General features: G+C 46.0%; 1 protein-coding gene across 4 annotated transcripts; it reads left to right on the plus strand.

Annotated features, from left to right (window-relative positions):
- The first annotated feature begins 2022 nt into the window (after window positions 1–2022).
- Window positions 2023–11806, plus strand: RIN1 (Ras and Rab interactor 1). 4 transcript variants are annotated; one of them, XM_054989559.1, is made up of 8 exons: window positions 2023–2059; window positions 2226–2343; window positions 2838–2972; window positions 3933–4113; window positions 5811–5925; window positions 9715–9787; window positions 10305–10396; window positions 10622–11806. In XM_054989559.1, exons 4-8 carry the CDS (start codon window positions 3934–3936, stop codon window positions 11275–11277), a joined length of 1116 nt encoding a protein of 371 aa, XP_054845534.1. In that variant the 5' UTR covers window positions 2023–2059; window positions 2226–2343; window positions 2838–2972; window position 3933; the 3' UTR covers window positions 11278–11806. The 4 variants fall into 4 exon arrangements, with proteins under 4 accessions (XP_054845534.1, XP_054845525.1, XP_054845515.1 ...); XM_054989550.1 differs by having other exon boundaries at window positions 2031–2059; window positions 2175–2343; XM_054989540.1 differs by lacking the exon at window positions 2023–2059 and having other exon boundaries at window positions 2103–2277.
- Window positions 11807–14564: the final 2758 nt, after the last annotated feature.

The raw sequence follows: 14564 nt of genomic DNA on the forward strand, positions 1-14564 counted from the left end.
TCAGGACGGAGTGCTGGTGCAAGCCTAGGACAGAAGTCATCCCTCCCAGTTGTGCTTTTTTTTTTTTGCCAGAATGTATAGCAATGTGGCTTGAGGACTTTGTCCTTTTCGGACACTTTCACGTAGTGTTTACTAATGTCCCCAGAGTACAGTCACTTCCTATTTTCTCTCTGTAAGCAGAAAAGCATCAGGGATATAAAGCAACTCAAAAATATCCAATTTTGCCCTTTTGCCCCAGCCAATGATAACATATTGGCATGGAAAAGGGTCCCATTTGCTTTTGCAAAAGAAAACACATCCAGGGAAGCAATGGAGTGTGTTAGTATTTTCTGCAGGTTGGTGCAAACACTGGGCTTGGTTGCAGAACGCGTGCTACATTACAGACAGATACATGCCAAGGTTCATCTGTTCACAAGGTGGTACTCAACAACCAAAGAGCCTGGATTCCAGACTGCATAGTTCTAGTAAACTGAAATGGAAGAGAGCAGCAACCATTAAGCCAAGCAATGAGGACACTAAAAAGCTGCCCTCAAGCCTATGGGTGATCCTAATGTCACTTTTAGAAGGGCTTCGCTTCGGATAAGCCACAGGAGAAAGAGGCTGCCACATGGATAGGGCAGCTGTTGAGTATTGAAAGGGCAGTGCCCTCTAGTGGCTGCTGCTGAAAGTGCTGCGATATTTAGATTCCTTTTTCTGCCCTTTCATCTCTAGTGATCTTTCTGGGGTGGAGTGAATTTTTTTTAAAGGTTGTGGGGGCTAAATATGCATAGAATCACTCTTTTTAACATAATAACCCTTAACCCTGAATCTCTGGTGTGCTTCCTCAGTGATGGAAGCAGGAGGCACTCTACACATGCTCATAGGTATTCTCTTACATGCATCTGAGTCCTGGTATTCAAAACAGCCCCTGGGCTTAGTAGAGCAGTGATGGTTAGCAGCAAGTCCTTGCTTGTCTTCATGTTCTTCCACACATCCCATCCAGCTTCTTAAGTTTTAGAGAATTCTATAAATCAGACGTAAGATTCCCCCCCCCCCATTCGAGCTGGTATGAAGTGAGCTGCTGCTTGTATTGAATTTCCAAAACAGGAAGTGCTTAGAGTGCACAAGACTTCTTGAATCACCTTTCCCTGGTTCCAGGTGGGTGTAAGCTGTTTTTCTGACAATAAGAGGAAACACTCTACACATGTTCAGAAACTTCAGTGTTACTTCGGAGCCTGAAGATATGGTTTATAACTAGCCATTTCTACTTTTGTGGCAAGCTCTCAGTTCTCCACTTGTGGGAATCCGCTCCAAGGTGAGTTAAGAATGTTTATGAATCTTGAAGGTTTTTGTAGATGAAATGCCAAAAACTGCCTGCTCAGACTGACTACTACAGCTTGAAGCTACTGTGGGAAAATGTGCAAGTCCAATCCTAGCGTTGTGTGTTCCATTTGCTCACCATCAATGGGTGACCAAACAATGGCGGAGTGGGGGGTTAGCAGGGCTGCCGCACAGAGTCATTGAGTGGCTGCAATGACATTGCTGTGCCAGGCCTGCTGCCCTCACCAAGCCTCTGGGCAAACAGATACCCTTGGTTTCCCAGCTACTATATAAAATTTTCATGCTGAAATACATTTTTGCACCCCTGGCCAATTTGTTGTTCTGGTCAGTGTTCCTAAACGCTTTCATATTGGTCAAATTGGGCTGTTGAAAAACAAGGGTCTGGGGCTGAATCCAGGTTTTTTAGGAACCGGGAATGTTTGCTCCAGTAGGGAATGAAATCATTCATTCCCAAGAACAGGGTGCAGTACTGCTGATCAATAAAAATATCCAACCTGCTCTCTAAGCATTTGCGAAGGCGTTTTCTGCACGTGCTCAGAGGCTCCCTCTCCTGCTGTCTACCCTGTGGCTGACTCAAATCGAAGCCCTGGAATTAAGAGCTGCCAGGTGCCCATCCTTCCTGGCGTTCAATCCGGCCTCGCCCTCCAGTTGGATCGCAGCCTAGAAGAGGGCAAAAAAAAGAAATCACATGGGAAGGAGGAGAAGCAACACGCTGTCGTCGAGATGCCGGAGAGGGGAAGTGAGCGGCTACGGAAGAAAGGAAAAGGGGGGCTGGCTGGAAGTCTCCTGGGGGGGTGGCTGGAAAGGAGGAGCTCCTGCGCTGATCTTAATACCTACCAAAATTCCTCCCTTAGAGGTGGCACCATTTTACTTTTTGGAGTAACTGATATCCTCGTTTGCGGCAGGTCTGCTCTGTGCCGCGCATCCTGGCTCCCGGGAGGGCAGTACTACCTAAAGGTTAGAGCCGAAGAAGTACAGGGTTGTGGAGTCCGGGGGTCTAAACGCCACCGCGAGATGACAAGAGTGAGTGTCGGGTTGGGAAGGGGGGGTTAGCTATAGATGGAGTGCTGGAGGTATTAGGAAGCTTGACTGCCTTACTCTTGCTGAAACGGCGACACTGTTTACATTTTGTTTATGCTTTCCCTTCCCCCGCTTCTTTCAACACGTGTTCATGGAGAACAGGGTTGTGTAATCCCCACGCTGCAGTGATGATCAAAGTGAAATTAGAGGGAAGTTGTGGGCAAGGTTGCTGGCACGCAAGAGGGTCTGGTGTAAGTTTCTCTAAATGGGAGAGGGACAGAGATGGGAGAGGTTTGGTGCACGGAATCCTAAGTTCTGGATGTAGTGATGGGGTCTAGTGGCTACATTTTGGAGGACCAAAGGGTAGGACTCCTGGGTTCTCAGGAAGGAAATGTGATTTGGTCATTATGGGGTATTTGTCTTCCTTCCCCATCATGGTGATGGGAGGAAATTCGTCTTTCTTCCTGTTTCTTTTTTTTATGCGCTTCTCCATAAAGCACCTTTGGGCTAGGTCTGATGCGACTCTCGCCTCGCCCTGTAGGAGGGGGTGCCAGCAGGTCATGCCAGTGTGGCTGAGTCAAGAATTCCTGGCTGAAGAATTCAATTCCTCCTGGAGCGGTCACCTTCTTTGAGTAGGTACTGATGCACGTGGTGCAGGAGGCAGGTGGACCTAAATATTATTAGCCACATGATCACCCATAGATACAACACTTGAGGGGGTTATGTAAGCAGAAACAACAGCTCTGTGCCCCAAGGAGCTTACCAATCTAAATAGTTTCAGGTAGCAACTATGTTGGTCTGCAGTTGAAGAGCAAGATACAGGTCCAATATCACCTGAAAGGCCAACTAGATTTCCAAGGCTTTCAAAGAGTCAGAGCTCCCTTCAGCAGATCTGATGGAGTGAGCTTTGACTCGAAAGCTCATACCAGTCTAATCGTGTACTAAGGGGAGGCAAGGGGAACAAGATACGTAGTTTCACGTACATAGGCTTTGTTCTGGGGAGGTGAGGGCTTGAGGGGTTTAGCCTGGCTCGCTTTTGCTGGGGAGCTCATTTTCTGGAGGGCGGCACTCTCTGTCTCCCTATCTGGGGCAAAAATGGGCATGGCTGTGATGTGCTAAATTTGGGCTTCTTTTCCCAGCTTGCTGTCACCCATGGCATTCTGCCATGGAACTGATTCATGCCCTGGTTTTTTTTCCCCTCTCGCCCCCACAGTGTTTTATAACAGTTGGGGCTGGCTGGCTCTTCGATTTCATGTTCTTTCCAGCTGTGCCCCTCCATGCTTAGGGTGGCAGCCACCCCACCCCTGCCAGCAAGGCTCTTTTAACAGCCCCAATGGTATTGCAGGTGCTTTGTCTCCTCCACACTCCCCTGCATGATGTTTCCATGCTGGAGAAATCTATACCTGCTGGATTTCTGCCTGCCATGCTTAGAATCCCCGCCTTGAGTGTAGGGGGTGGGGGAAGAGAAATCCAGTTTTTGCTTTGTGTTTGACAGTGAGCGAACGTAAACAACCATTTGCTAAGTGCTAATTTACCCTTTCTATGGCTCCTCCCTGCGCTTAGAATTTTTTTCCTTTCCTCTCCCAATTCAGGATGACTCGGAATCCCATCTATGATTATCCTGAGCCCTATGCCAATCCCCGGCACGAGGCCCAGGCGTCTCCACGGAACATCAGCCTGGTAGGCCGGCTACGGCTCACCCAACCTGTGTGGCTCCAAATGGGCATCAACTCAGCAACAGCCCTTCACATTTTGCAACGTGAACCTCCTGGGGTGAGGAGGAGCAGGGCTTGTTTTTTCCTACGTAGACTGTAGTGCATTTTCCCCCTTCCCCCAAGGAGCTCAGGACGATATACATTTTGTCCTTAACAACAACCTGGTGAGGCTGAAGGGGAAAATAGACTGGCCCAAGGTTGCCCAGCAAGCTTCATGGCTGAATTGGGATATGAACCCAGGTCTCCCAGCTCCTAGTCCAGTACTCCAACCACTACCTTGTAGTACCTCTCAATTTATGCCAAAGCTGTGGCTAAAAAGTGTGGGTGAGGGCTGGGGCAGATAGTAATAATGAAGCTGAACCTGGGCAAACTGCTGATCTTGGCCCCACTTTGATCCTGGCGAAAGAGAGATTCTCCACCAGGGACAAGAGCGGTGAGGGGATTCTCTCTCTCTTGCAAAAAGCTGTCCTGGATTTCCTGCCTCCTGTTACATCCACCCCCCATCCCAGCTCCTAGAGGAAAACCCAAGCCGTGACTTTTTGCAAGAGATACAGAATTCCTCTTATTGCTCTTCCACTGGTAGAGAATTACATTGAGTGGCTGTTCTTTGTAAGACTACACTACCCAGGGAACCTTGGGGGACCCAGCATGTGAAGAACACGTTTGGTGTCTCGTGTAGTTTGGCTCTGAGTAGGGTTGCCCCTTCTTCTTTCATCAGGCCTCTTTTGCATATAGTAGCCTGGGACTGGCAAAACCTCTCCATGGTATTTGGTGTGCTCCCCAAGCCAGCTTTTCCGGCTGAATTTTGCATTCCTGTATGGCTATGAAAAACACAAAGGGGATAATTACATGGTAGGAACTTCATTCCTGAGTTTCCCCAATCAGCTTTATGCACAACTTAGATTAGGTTGCTGCTTTGTTTTCCCAATGGGGCTCCTGTGCCTTTAAATATCACATGACCAACAAAATTCCCACCCACCCCCAAAACAAAGACAGCTGAATTTTTATTGACAAACATGAGCCCGGTTCATTCGGTTCGTGAAAACATCACTTCTGGGGCTGCAGAAAGCCCATCCACCCCTCGTTGCCTAGAAAACTGATTGATCGGCATCAGGCTGTATGCAATGGCGAACCAAAAAATGAACCAGCCTAAAGTTCGTGGCGGTTCATCAGAAATGGGCTCCGACGAACCACCAGTTCGCAAACCACGAACCTGCCCAGATCATGACGAATTTTGGTTCATATTTCAGTTCGTGCCCTCTAGTGCCTATCCTTTGCTCAAGCAAACCCTTGGAAGGCCTTGCACAGTGGATTTTGAACATAGTTTCCCCCATTTATAACTGCATACTCAATGTAAGGGGCAGGGATCACATTTTTTAAAACTCCCTGCAGGTTTTTTCCTCAGTGAGAAAGTTTCTTTGCATGCTGTGCTAGTTTTCTGCTTGCAAAGAATGATGGATAAAGGGGAACTTTAAAAGATGCAACTGTACATTCTGAAGTGGTGCAGTCCATTATGCCACCTGAGTGGTCCTTCATTGTGCTGCAGAGCCAGCCTAACCTGGGGAGGTGGTTTGTGTGTGGAGCATTATGAAGTTGTTGTTTTTGTCTCAGTAGACTCCATCTTCTACACTAGTGGGAGCCTTACAACATACACTTGTTCTTGATGTGCTCTCCTGACTCAGCTTCTCACTCATATTACCCTTTTCACACCCTCCCCCCTTTCTGTTTCTCTTCCTTCCTCCCCGACAAAAAAAGACTTTTCTGGTGCGCAGATCAAACACACGGCAATGCCAAGTTCTCTGCCTACGTCTCCCAGATAATTCATCTCCAGTTTTTGTGACCACCTATTGTCTCCACCAGGAACCTACAGGTAAGGCCACCGTGGACAATTTCTTCCTTGTGTGGTTTTTAAGGAGTCAGAAAGAGAGGAAAGTGCCTGCAGAAGCTACAAGAGTGGCCTCCTTTGAATCCAACAGGGCTACTGGTATGTCATGCAGAAAATATCTATGCAGATTCTGCCAAGCCTTTGCCCCTGACTGAATAGTTTTTTACAAGCAGGTGTTTTTTTCTTAAATGGCAAAGTATTCCATCTTGATTCCACTTCCACCATCTGGTGTTTGAAATGGTACAATCCATTTAATGTGAAAGATACTTTGCACATGCTCAGGAAGCATGTACAATTCCTGCACAGTTGGGTCAACTTGCCTGTGGCCACAGTAATTCTTCACCTGTGCAACTCGGTGATGAGAGACTGGGGAAAAGGCGCAGATGAAGACTTGCCTCTGCATTTAGAATTACAATCCAAGAAGCTTTCAAGTTACTGTTATATGGTTGGTAATTGAATGCATCTGGGGTTGTCTGAAACCCAATAAGGCCCCAAGAATCGAGTCTACCTGCAATATTTGAACTGGAAAACCTTATTTCTAATCTCAGTTATGTAACTCTGCATAGACTCGGAGATACTCTCCTCATCGCTATTTCGTACATTCGGGGATGAGTTCTGACAACGAAAACCGTTTCTGGGTAGAGACTGTAATTTTACTCCAGCATTTGAAATCTGAAAACAGTGCAACCCTAGACAGAGTTGCTCCAATCTAAGCCCACTGATTTCAGTAGGCTTAGACTGGAGTAACCCTGCCAAGGATTGCATTATTTTGACTTGTGAACCATCAAACGATAAACAGTAATGCCAAATATTCAGTGCTATTGCATTGCTGGTTTAAATGTTGTCAGAGCATTAAACAAAATTATTTTACATACGTATTGACAGTCATGCTCTCTGCTACCAAAGTGGCAGCCAAATCCATATACACCCAGGGCTTTTTTTCAGCAGGAACGCGGTGGAACGGAGTTCCGGAACCTCTTGAAAATGGTGACATGGCTGGTGGCCCTGCCCCCTGATCTCCAGACAGAGAGGAGTTTAGATTGCCCTCCACGGAGGGCAATCTAAACTCCCCTCTGTCTGGAGATCAGGGGGTGGGGCCACCAGCCATGTGACCATTTTCTTCAAGGGCAACCCACAGAGTTCCCCCACTTCTTTTCCCAGAAAAAAAGCCCTGTATACACCCATGTGTCATCTTTTGGGTGCATGGGGTTTGGGCTCAATAGTAGAACACACAGCATGCAGGCAGGAGGTTTCAGGCTCAGTCCCTGGGATTTTCAGCAGGTAAAGGGAAAGAACCCCTTCCTGCAAAGTGCTCTCCAGTCAGAGTAGAGAATACTACGCTCGATGGGCAGTGGTGGACAGAGATTTTTTTCTCCCTCTCCCCAAATACTAGAACTCGGGATCACCTCTTTTGACGGACGGTAGATTTAGAATGGACAAAAGGAATTACTTCTTTACTCAATGACTCATTAAATGTGATAGATCCAGAGAAGTTAACCTATAGTCGCAAAATAGTAGAGTCCAGTAGCACCTTTAAGACTAACCAACTTTATTGTAGCATAAGCTTTCGAGAACCACAGCTCTCTTTGTCAGATGCATCTGACGATGCATCTGATGAAGAGAACTGTGGCTCTTGAAAGCTTATGCTACAATAAAGTTGGTTAGTCTTAAAGGTGCTACTGGACTCTTTATTATTTTATCATTAAATGTGGAATTCACTGCCAGATGGTTATTGATTTCTCTCTCTTTATTTAAAACATTTATATGCCACCTTTCCACCCAAACAGGGTCCTTTCTACATCACTGGATGTGGTGATGGTCACAAGTACGGATGGCCTTAAAAGGGGATGAGACAGAATCATGGTGGAGGGGTCCGTCAGTGGCTATTAGCTATGGTGACTAAAAGGGAACTTCCACATTCAGAGACAGAAAATTTCTGAATACCAGGCAGCATTTGAGGAAGGCCTTGACCTCAGCTGTTTCCACATGCTTACCTGAACCTGGAATGCTGTGTAACATGCCGAAAAAAATGCGGAAGATCGCATTTTCTCGCGTGAGTTTTGCACGACGTTGCACAAAACTCGTGTGAGAAAATGTGCATGAGAAAACACAATCTTCCGCGTTTTTTTTGGCATGTTGTGCAGCGTTCCAGGTTCAGGTAAGCTGTGTGGAAACGGACCTCCACGGGTTGGCCACTGTGTGAGAGAGGATGCTGGTCTAGATGGACCCCTGGTCTAATACAGCAGGGATTCTCTTAAGTTTGAGTCCAACTTAGTACAAAGCAGCTTCATATAGTCATATAAATTCTGTTACGTGCTGTCAGATATTACACTCAACAGTATCAGTTGGGACAGTGTTTGGTGTGGTGAAGTGGTTAGAGTGTTAGGTTAGGATTTGGGAGACCTGGGTTTAAATAATAATAATAACAACAACATTCGATTTATATACCGTCCTTCAGGATGACTTAACACCCACTCAGAGCGGTTTACAAAGTATGCTATCATTATCCCCACCACAAAACACCCTGTGAGGTCGGTGGGGCTGAGAGAGCTAGAAGCTGTGACTAGCCTGAGGTCACCCAGCTGGCTTCAAGTGGAGGAGTGGGGAATCAAACCTGGTTCTCCAGATTAGAGTCCCACGCTCTTAACCACTACACCAAACTGGCTCTCATTCAGCTGCAAAGCCACTGATTTATTTCCTTTGATAATTTATATCCACTGGGGACCAAAAGTGGTTTTACTATGTTGTTTCCCCCTCCTCCTTTTCATCCTTACAACAACCTAGTGATGTAGGTTAACTGAGAGAGGGTATCTGGCCAAACGTCACCCAGAGAGTTTCCACGGCACAGCAGGGATTTTAACCTGGATTTAGTCCAACAATTTAGCCACTGTACCATGCTGACTGTCTGACCTTCTCTCTCAGCCAAACCTACCTTCGAGTGTTGTTTTGAGGATAAACTGGAAAGGGGGGAGAACCGTGTGCGTTAGGAGGAGGAGGGCTGGGTAAATGTATGATATAGAACAGAAATATCTAGAAATTTTTTTGTGGTGGTACTCACTTGTACTCAGGGCTTTTTTTCTGGGAAAAGAGGTGGTGGAACTCAGTGGGTTACCCTCAGAGAAAATGGTCACATGGCTGGTGGCCCCGCCCCCTGATCTCCAGACAGAGGGGAGTTTAGATTGCCCTCTGCGCCGCTCAGCGCAGAGGAGGAGGAGGGCTGGGTAAATGTATGATGTAGAACAGAAATATCTAGAATTTTTTTTTGTGGTGGTACTCACTTGTACTCAGGGCTTTTTTTCTGGGAAAAGAGGTGGTGGAACTCAGTGGGTTACCCTCAGAGAAAATGGTCACATGGCGCAGCGGCGCAGAGGGCAATCTAAACTCCCCTCTGTCTGGAGATCAGGGGGCGGGGCCACCAGCCATGTGACCATTTTCAAGAGGTTCCAGAACTCCGTTCCCCCGTGTTCCCCCTGAAAAAAAGCCCTGCTTGTACTGAATACTGGCACCTTTGGGGGGGCTTCCCAAGTCCTGAGAGGGGAATTGGTGGAAATCAGCGGAACCTTATATTGGCACCACTTTTTTAATATATACAAAAAAGCCTTGGAAATCATAGGACATATATCAAATAGTTGGTGACTGGGCAAATATTAAAGTTTTCAAAAAATATTTAATATTTTTCTCAAAAGAGAATTACGGGCAGCATATACGTTCCAGTGCTAGTTTGAGGTCTGAGTGCCAGTAAATCCAGTTCACCTTTCCTCTTCTTTTGTCCAGTCATCTCGCTAGAGGGCTCCGACATGAAGTTTCCCAGCCTCTTGCATCTCATTGCATCTTATTGCTCCACACCGTAAGTAACAGTCAAGCAGCTCCAGTCCTGACATCAGCCACGGCCATCTCTTCCTGCCCCTCCCAAGGCTTGTCTATATCTGAAACGGGGCATGCGGGGGCAGGGAATTCTCAAGTAAAATTTCCACTGCTGCTGCGAACGCATTTTGCTTGCAGAAACTGTGAAAGCATCTTGTCTCAACATAACTTTTTTTTTACACCAGTGTGCTATTTTTAATACTGTTGGATGAAGGGGTTTTGAAGAAAACCCACCCGCATATTAAAAAATCTATTGAACTGGCCAAGTTAAGAATTTATATGCTTTCCATATATGTTGACCAACAAGTCTCAAGGTTCATTTTGGGGGGAAAAACCCCTTTCCAACACAATGAAGCTTTAGGACTCCCCCCCCCCCCCAATTCTGATTTTAATTTGAAAATTAAACTTTGGATTTTGAACACATTTTACATGTGTGCAGACTTTAGTTTGTGTCTGTGTATTTGTCAAGGTTATCTCCCTCTCTTTCCTGCTCTCCATAGGGACGTCCTTCCCCTCCCACTGCATCTCCCCCAGCCCATCCAGAAGGCCCCATCCTGCCAGCAGCTGGAGGCCATTGCACACTTGGGACTAGGTAAGTGTCTCTGTGCATTCTTTCTCGCACACTCATGGTCTAACTTTTGAACAATGTAAACCCTTAAGGGGGGGATCCATATCTCAGTGGCAGAGCACCAACTTTGAATGCAGAAGGCCCCAGGCTCGTTAAACATACACACAAAGCTGCCTTATATGAGTCAGACAGACCATCAGTCTATCAAGGGCAGTCTTGTCTACTCTGAGTTTTTTCTTCACCTTCCAGAATTTTGGAGCTCGTCCTTCAACACCAGGGAGCCTGCCCAGCCAACCCCACTGGGGTCTCCTTTGAGTGTGGGCAGGGACCTTCTGCAGTTATCTCTACTTAACCGTCAAGGACAGAACTGCAAGGAGGGAGATCCCACCAGAGACCCGTCACTTACTGGAGTGCCACATGGGAACGTGGGTGCCCGGCGTCAACACTTCAAGAGCAGCATCAAGGTGCAAGTGTCCACAGAGGCCGCCAGCCCCCTGTCCCCACCAGCTGCCCCACCACCACCCATTCCAGTGTGGAAGAAGAAGAATCCACCCAATCCACCCCGATTTCCTGTCTCTTGTGGGGGAAGTTGGTCCTCCAGCTGTCACGCATCACATCAAGTTTCCTCACAAACCACGGTGAGGTCAGAGGCCTACCACGTGCCCTGCAGCAATGGTGGGACTAAGGAGAGGGAGGCCATGCAACAGTTTGGGGCCTCCTTCAGTATATCCCCTGTCTCCTCCTCGGGTCGGCTGCTGCGTGTTACAGAAGAGGAACAGCTAGAGTCACATAATAAGGGTTATGACCTTGGTCAGCACCCTCCTCGGGACATCCCAACCCAAGAAAGGGACACGATGGGCACTGGAGTACCAGGCTCCACTTTTTCATCCTCTGAGCCTTCATGAGCAGTTCCAAAAGCTCGGCTTCTGTGGAACTTTGCTGAGGTGGGCCAGGGCCAGGGCTTCCCTGAGGAGGATGGGAGTCTAGGGGTCAAAGAAGAGAGCAGAGAGGTTCTAGGGAATAAAGTCTGGGACCTGGGAGTTTGGGGGTCAGGGCTTTTCAGTTATCTGACTTTTCTGGAAATCAGAAAAGGCTTTGTGTAACTCTGGCTTTGTGTAAGTCTTTGGTTCATGTGGATCTTTGGATACCTTGAACACTCATAAGCCACCCTAGATAACATCTCCACACAGAAAATAAGTAGTATCTCCTTCTTCTTTCCTTGCTGTCCCTTCTCTTATTTCCCCTCTGTTCCTCCCCCCCCCGCCCCACCCCGCCCTCCCACACACACCTCCATTCTCTGAGGTTCATATTGCACAGCAGTATTGTGTGGACACTGGAACTGCGTGATGGGTATTTTAGTCATTTTGTTATGATATAACATATTTGAATATTACTTTGACTACATGCTTGTATTCTCATTTTCCTTCAATAAACTTTCTCTGATTATTCTGCTAATTCCTGCCTCCTTCCATGCCTGCCTTAACCCCCACTCCCACGTACATCTTTTTTTCAAAAAGATCCCTTAGAAGTGTGTATCATTCCATTTGGATAGAGTTTAAAATGTAAACCTGTGGCTCCTTTAGAACAGGAATGAAAAATAGCGGAAGACTCATTTCTTTCTTACACTTGGCTTTTCCAGAGAGAATTTGGACCCAAGTAAGAAGTAGGCCTCATTCGCAGAGCTGTAGTGTACACATTTCTTCCTCAGCACTTGTGGTAACAGCTGAGAAGGTGTGACAAGGTCACTCAGAGAGCTTTATGGGAGAGTAGGATTTGAATCTGGGTCTTGCATCCTTACCTACTACTCCAACCATTTCACCACAACGTCTCTCTTTACCTTTTGTTCCTTTGCTCTACAGCCTAATTAAATACATTCTGTGTTCTCACTGAGATAGTTTCATTTAATTTCTGGTTCATTGTTGGGGAAACGTAAATATTGCTTCTCTTTTTACAATCAGAGATTGGTCTTTTTAAAATTATCAGTATAGCATGATTGTGGAATTATAGCCATAAAAACTAAACCAAAAATAACAAGCAGTGCCTTTGGCTGCAAAATGGAATGCAGCATTTGGCTGCCACCCTGTCACCTCCAATTAGAAATGCTAATTGACAACTGATTCAGTGATAGAACAGGAAATAATAATAAGGGAAAGAGCAGTTTAAAGGAACAGCCTTGAGAAACTTCAATAGCACTCTGCATATGTAAACTGGATAACCTGCTGCTACAATTATGATTGCCAACAGGCCTGGAGAAAAATGTTTAATAGAGGTTTAATGTGTGAAAATGGGCAGTTGAATCTTTTCGTGGCACAGAATTAAATAACACTTCCTGGAAAATCTGTTGTGACTCCCTCCTTGTAAATTGGCCGACCTGAGGAGGACTAGAAGTCTCTGACAGTTCTGTGATTCCCCAACCTGTATAAAACAGATTTGTTCAGGAGGGCAATTCCACTTTTCCGTTTTTCCACTTAGGGAAATTGAGCTTCTCCACACTGCTTACCTTCCCTCGGAACAACCAGGAACATCGCACAAAAAACGTGGAAGATCACAGTTTCTTGTGTGAGATTTGCGCAATGTTGCGCAAATCTCACATAAGAAAACTCAATCTTCCATGTTTTTTGCGCGATGTTTCAGGTCATTCCGAGGGAAGGTAAGCAGTGTGGAAATGGCCACTGTCTCCTGTGCCTGACCTCCCACTGCTTTCCTGGTATAGCAGCAGGAGAAAAATAATGGGGAAACTGACATCACAGCAATGTGGCATCATCACATCCAGCCTAAGCCTAGAAGTAATGTCAACATGTCAACATGACACTCTAGAATTTCACCAAAACTCTATGGCAAAATCATCCAGTTTTGGTGGAATCCTAGAGCATTGCATCAACTGGTTGTCAGTGCTGGCAACCCTAATGTGAGAGATGTGGAATTTGGGGCACTGGGGGTTCCATGACTTTTTCACTAACAATTGTCGAAACTTGAACAGGGCATGTAAAAACAAGTTTTTTAAAAAAAATTTTTTATCATGCCGCAAGGTACACAGCCTGTTCACTTTAGCTACCTGTCAAAGTCAACAGGACAGAAAATTTTGTAGTACCAGTACAAGTATAATTTTGTTTTTCCTGCATTTTTTTTACACTTGTAATTTCATACCATGTCCATGTTTTTGCATTTTTCTAATGATTTTAATCTGAGTCCTATTGCATTGTTTATTGGATGTTTCATACTGTTTGATTGCATTGTTTTGCACTGTGTAAAATGCGCTGAGTCTCAGCAGCAAAGATGGGCTACAAATATAGTAAAAAAATAAAAAGCCTCTATTAAATGGGCAGAGCATTTTTTTCTCCAGATAGTTGAAAACCTTAGATACAATTACAGTTTAAGTTTTTAAAAAATCACCACAAATCAGGCTTTTTAAAAAATTGAAAGGAAAACCAAGAAAACACCAGGCTGTGATGGGAATGGACAGGGCTTTTTTTCAGTTGGAACGCAGTGGAACAGAGTTCCAGAACTTCTTGAAAATGGTCACATGGCTGGTGGCCCCGCCCCCTGATCTCCAGACAGAGGGGAGTTTAGATTTCCCTCCGCGCAATCTAAACTCCCCTCTGTCTGAGGATCAGGGGGCGGGGCCACCAGCCATGTGACCGTTTTCTCCAAGGGCAACTCACTGAGTTCCACCATTTTTTTTCCCAGAAAAAAAGCCCTGGGAATGGATATAATCTGCATCCAACATTAAAAGTAACTGATGGCAATTCTAGATTAAACAATTAATTGGGAAGCTATTTATTCTGTGCCTCCACTCTGCTGGCTTGAGGTAAACACATTACCTTGGTTAACCACTGGATATCTTCAGAACTGAAACTTCACTTGTTGAAAAAGGTTCAAAGTCAGTTTGCAACCCAGAGATGTGCTTTCTCTCCGGCAGTATAACCTTACTACTTCTCAGCTACATTATGCTACAGGAGCTTTCTTTATATTTGTCTTTGGTCCAGTGCTTTCTGCCAAAAGGTAATGTCTGAATGGCTGGCCAATTTTTGGCCAACTGGTGATACCCTCCAACTAAGGAGGACTGGGTGGATGGAGGGGTTGCAGAGAAACCATTTTGATCCAGTTGGAATAGAAGAGGAGCTGGGAGCTGGCTGGAGGCAAAGTACTTTGGGATGCAGAAGTTCTCTCTGGGGAATGATTTGTTTAAAAT

The sequence above is a fragment of the Eublepharis macularius genome, chromosome 1 (genome assembly GCF_028583425.1).
Source record: "Eublepharis macularius isolate TG4126 chromosome 1, MPM_Emac_v1.0, whole genome shotgun sequence".
Classification (NCBI taxonomy): Eukaryota; Metazoa; Chordata; class Lepidosauria; order Squamata; family Eublepharidae; genus Eublepharis; species Eublepharis macularius.

What these genes read in the sequence shown, in the direction of transcription:
- RIN1 (XM_054989559.1), top strand. Translation starts at nt 3,934, where the DNA reads ATGACTCGGAATCCCATCTATGATTATCCTGAGCCCTATGCCAATCCC. An exon ending in GCATCTTATTGCTCCACACC is followed by an intron (nt 9,788 to 10,304) that starts GTAAGTAACAGT and finishes TGCTCTCCATAG; the next exon opens with GGACGTCCTTCCCCTCCCAC. An exon ending in CATTGCACACTTGGGACTAG is followed by an intron (nt 10,397 to 10,621) that starts GTAAGTGTCTCT and finishes TTCACCTTCCAG; the next exon opens with AATTTTGGAGCTCGTCCTTC.